At 31.6% G+C, this 4,925-nt stretch overlaps 1 protein-coding gene and 1 long non-coding RNA gene across 2 annotated transcripts in view; one reads left to right on the forward strand and one right to left on the reverse strand.

The window, feature by feature from the left end:
* LOC108628551 (uncharacterized) overlaps positions 1 to 744 on the reverse strand; it is a 3,734-nt gene extending 2,990 nt beyond the window's left edge. The window contains exon 1 of the mRNA XM_026816600.1: positions 715 to 744. Coding sequence (XP_026672401.1) covers positions 715 to 744 — 30 coding nt within the window. The remainder of the gene's footprint in view (positions 1 to 714) is intronic.
* A 1,843-nt stretch (positions 745 to 2,587) lies between these two features.
* LOC113464776 (uncharacterized) lies at positions 2,588 to 4,837 on the forward strand. Its single transcript, XR_003389635.1, has 2 exons — positions 2,588 to 3,110; positions 4,679 to 4,837. It is a non-coding gene; the product is annotated as an uncharacterized LOC113464776 (long non-coding RNA).
* Positions 4,838 to 4,925: the final 88 nt, after the last annotated feature.

The raw sequence follows: 4,925 nt of genomic DNA on the forward strand, positions 1-4,925 counted from the left end.
ATTGTACAAAAGTATTACACAATTGGAATAAAACCATGAAATATAGAAAATCGTTTACAAATAGTTCTGAATTACCATTTGCAAAAGCAAAAGGAATGAGCAATATTATGAATGATAATAACTTTTTTGTCATTTTGTCAGATACAAATGATAACGTTCGACCACAAAATCGATCATGAAGTACATTAATGCATTGACCCATTTGCTCGCTGCAGTTCGTAAAAAATGCAACGTCTGCTGATGAATCAACGATTGCGAAATTTGTTGATGCCTCAAAAATCGAGCGAGGAGGTATCACTGAATATTTCAGTTCTATACTTCCAACGTTGAGCACATAAGAAACGAAAACTTCAAGCGTAATTATAGGATATCAACGAGCACGTTAAGTTCTTCATATTTATGACAACTGGCTTGACTATACCGTCTATTCCATATCGTCTAACTTAGTGCAGATTGGAAATCAATGAGCACTTTTTCACAAAATAAAATTTAAAGAGTTACCTATTTCAATATCGTTCTATATTAATATCGAATTTTAAAAATGATTTACAAAATAAGAATGTCTTTGATTTTCCTTTAGTTTGAAAGAAAAGTAATTTTTTCAAATACAGCATTCTATATTCCAATAATGTTAAAGTTCGAAATCGGACTTCTTTGAAATATCACAACTGATCGTGACCATAAAACTTTATTACTCTCTGTACGCATACATACTTGATGTATAGGTGGTATGTATTGTGCCATACTCTTCTTGAATAATGAAAACTATGTTTGAGTGGGACACGTAGCAAAGTACGCATTGCCAGTTGACCGGCAGAAACCTTAGCTTTCATACGTCGTTTGTGAGATCTTTTTTGTTATGGCTACTAATTGTCACAATGCAATCTATGTAATGAAGAGCTCGTTAATTATGGCTTGGAAACTTTTTTATAATAATAGCGTAAATGAAAGGATATAAAAATGGTTTGTTAAACGAAGTATATGTATATGCACCGCGCTACACTTTTTTTATGTACTATATACTCTGCACAGCTTCTTACTTTTGTGGCTATTAAATGGTAGTGTAAGTCTATAATTTCATCGAAATGAGTTGAGGCTTGAAACTAAAGTGGCACGTTGCATAATAAGATCGAAAATCGCAGAAATCGGCAAAAATGAACAATCCTCGATCTTACTGTCCGATCATTCTTACTATACTACATTTAAATATAATTGATTTTCCTCATATTTTATATTAATATATAAATCTTCTTCCACACAAAAATATGTTGTGTTTATCGAACATACAAAGTTGTTTCATGCAATCAATTTTGTTCGTTATTGAAAATGTCTGTGCCTGAAAAATATTTTCGCATTTAAACGCTTTTCATCAAGTCAGATGTTTTTTTACACCAAAAAAACTACGAATACACGTAATTACGTGAGTGTTCCCCGGTAGTTGTCTCATTTATTGAATATCTCATTAATGATGGCACAATCGGCACGAGATTCGCGCAATATGCATGATCAATGTGTCATTGCTCCAAAGAGATATTGATCTCGACGGTCAAGCTAGAGCTAAATAAATAAACGAGGTAAGCGACAAGCAAACGAACAAAACAATTGTCGAGGTACATATTGCAAGCATGAAACGCAAAAGTCGATAATCCTTAGGCTGCAGTGATTCCAGGACTCACGGAAATGTTTACGATGAATAAAAGATACCAACGTGTCTTGTCCCCTGGATTCTTCCCGTTAAGGAAAGATTCGTTAAACGTCTATGATGAATATTTATTAGAACAAATAACAGTTCTTTTAAATATGTAGCAGATTCTTTACTTAGACATATATGCAAGTTCTACAACAATATTAAGTTCTCGCTCTAATTCTTTTTTCTCTAATTAATTTTTTCATAATCATAAAGTTTTCTTCGTTCGTCACACGTCCCACAACATTAAGTTACACCAAAAATGAGGAATGTTGTCATAAAATAATTATATTAATAAAGAAAGTGAAATAAGTAAGAATGTGATATGTTGATAGTTAACTGTTCCTCATAACTTTTTTCAAAAGCTTACCACGAACACATTGATGACGTGTATGTGTTACATCTCATTGAAGGAGATATGTTTATTGAACAATTTACGCAATTTGCAACTGTTCTATTAGAATTATGGGTTTACACAAATCTGATAATGATCATTATTTATGTATGTATGCATATATCTGCTTCGGTTCGAGGGGAATTCACCGGCAAGTGATTGTGCGTCAACCTTGTTTAACTTTCTCAATCGAAATTCAAGGATTCCCGTTTTTTTCTTCTCTGATTTCTCTTTTATCTTATTTGCCTAAACATAGTATTACATATTCTAACAACAAGATTCTGAACCCTTTTTTCTCATGTAATTATTTTATTTTACAATTAGAAGTTCAAGATATAACATAAATAAAATACGTTAAAAAAATAAATGAATAAGATATCAAACGGGATGTAAATATAGACTGCAAAGTGGAGAAGATTTCTGATATTGACAAGTAGAATAAGTAGGGCAAGTAGTACAAGCAGACAACAGTTGCAGCGTTACTTCTTACTCTTCTACATGCTACATTAAATTAACTTTTTACAATTCTTTAAAATTATAATATTAATATTCGTCATGTTCCACGAATAGATAATCAAATAGAAAGTAAAACAATCCAACAGGTCCGTTTTCTCCGACGCAATACAACTATTTACTGTATTCGATAATTCGATATCCGTTGTCCTATTATGTGTAATATTCTCAGTTATTTCGTTCCAAAATTATTAATATGAATGTCTTCATCCGTCTTATTATTAAAAAACAGTGTTCCTTGCCTTTTTTTTCTTATACATATACACTGGGTGTTTAGCTTCGATGACCCAATGAATTCTATGGTTACTCTGCGCAGGTGGCGTCGCGACGCTTGACGTCGACTTCATTCGTCGCGCGACGCTTTCTCGTATCGTACGGTCTCTTTTTCCGATCACTATTTAGTCACTAATCGCGATCACTATTTAGTCTCTATTCTCTTCTTTGCGTCAATAAATTTGTTATAACATCGCAAGTCTCTCATAATATCAAGAATGTCATGACACAAAGTTAATCCAGGTAAATTCTTGGGAACAAGTTAAGCAACGAAGGATTGAGCAATGATAAGATCGACGATTAGTGCATGCACATGCTTTGTTCTTTCGTAATTTCCCACGCACTTATGTTTGCTAATCTATTTTTTAGACACTTGTCTTTGTAATCTGTGCACTCGTGTATGAATAAACCGATTTCTTTTCCTTTTTGATGTTTTTCTTTCTATGAAGATAACAGTCAATATATTAAGGAATTAAATATTGCGAACATGATTACCGGATTCATGAACATGATTCAGATTTTTACTTTATCGCCACAAAAATTATCTGTCTCTTATGACATGCCTTCCGCATAAAGTTTGTATTTAAATGTAGAAGTTACTTAAAACTGAAAAGAATAACTGAAGTAAACAAAATAATTTTGAATACAATGACTGAACATTTTCTGGTTTCTCCCTCCTTTTGCGTATTACTTGACGTAAATAAAACGTGTGATTCGTGACGATAACGTCGTATCAATTATTTGTGTGTGTATGTTACATTTAGTTTCGTAAGTGACAGGCGATCCATAAACCGGGGGATTCACCAGTCACTTTAACAACAGGAAAACTGAAATTGCGAGGCTCTATAATCGTTAAAATATTTTACAAGTCACTAACATTTTCGGAATAATTTCATTAATTTTTAACTTCTCAAATTTTCGTTTTGTTATGCTTTAACTTTTGGAGAGTGCAATTAATTTCTTCAGTTATTAAATATTGCATTAGAAAATGTGTCCAATTTGAAGGTACTTAATTGAAGTCTTCAAATTGGTCTGTTAGTGATATGAATGCTAAATTAATTAGATATATTAAAGAAAAGCTGTGAAAAATTTTAATATCTTGCGTTTATTCTATATTAATTTGAGACATTAAATTTTGAAACATGAAATGAATACAAGATCTATTTTCATTGCCATATCATGAAGCATTTATTTGAGAAATATGAATATTTAATTCCTACTCTTCGGTCTAGCGACTTCGTAAGGTAATCTTATCAGGCAAAAAATAGATTGAACGTTTAACAATAGGATACTTATTCTATTCAGTACAATTTTTTACAACTTACATTTTTTATATTATTGGAATTATTTTGAACAACAATTCAAATTTTAGAAAAATTTTGAAGCTCAGTAGAATATTATACAAAACTGAAATTGATATTAATGTAATTTACTATCAAATCACATACTGTGGTAAATGTGTTCTCAATGCAAATATAAAAAATTTATTTTTAGGAATAGCTTGCAAAGAAATTCTCTCACATAATTCATTACACTTTAATTAACTTCTTAAAAATTGCTTCGTAATTATTTCCGCATTTTCATTAGAGAGATTGCGCAGCAATTTAATGGTCAACTCACACCCTACCGAACAATTTGCACATCGATATGAACCTTGAACATAGATTTGCTTGATGGAGGATCAATAACGTAATTCATAGTCACATGCTAAAATAAGAATAACAGTTCTCTTTCAATTGAATTCTTTTATGTTTACGAATGTTATGCAACATCATACAAAAATAGTGTAATTCACTAAATTTAATTTTCAGGTGCAGATGAATCCATCAACGTTGAAGACTTGGCTATTACGAGGTGACCTAGAAAAACTGGAACATGTTGTTTTAGAAGGACGTGGGTCACGTCTATTAGGTGAACAATCTCCAGATCTCAAGACTAGAGTCTTCCTAAAAGGACTCCCGAATTATTTGGTATAGTAACGAATATAAAAAACTAAATTATTGGAAGCAACAACAACGACACAATAAAATTTTATAATTTTTTATTCAACTTGTGATT

This window comes from Ceratina calcarata, unplaced genomic scaffold (assembly GCF_001652005.2).
Source record: "Ceratina calcarata isolate Rehan_Ccalc_2016 unplaced genomic scaffold, ASM165200v1 scaffold53, whole genome shotgun sequence".
Classification (NCBI taxonomy): Eukaryota; Metazoa; Arthropoda; class Insecta; order Hymenoptera; family Apidae; genus Ceratina; species Ceratina calcarata.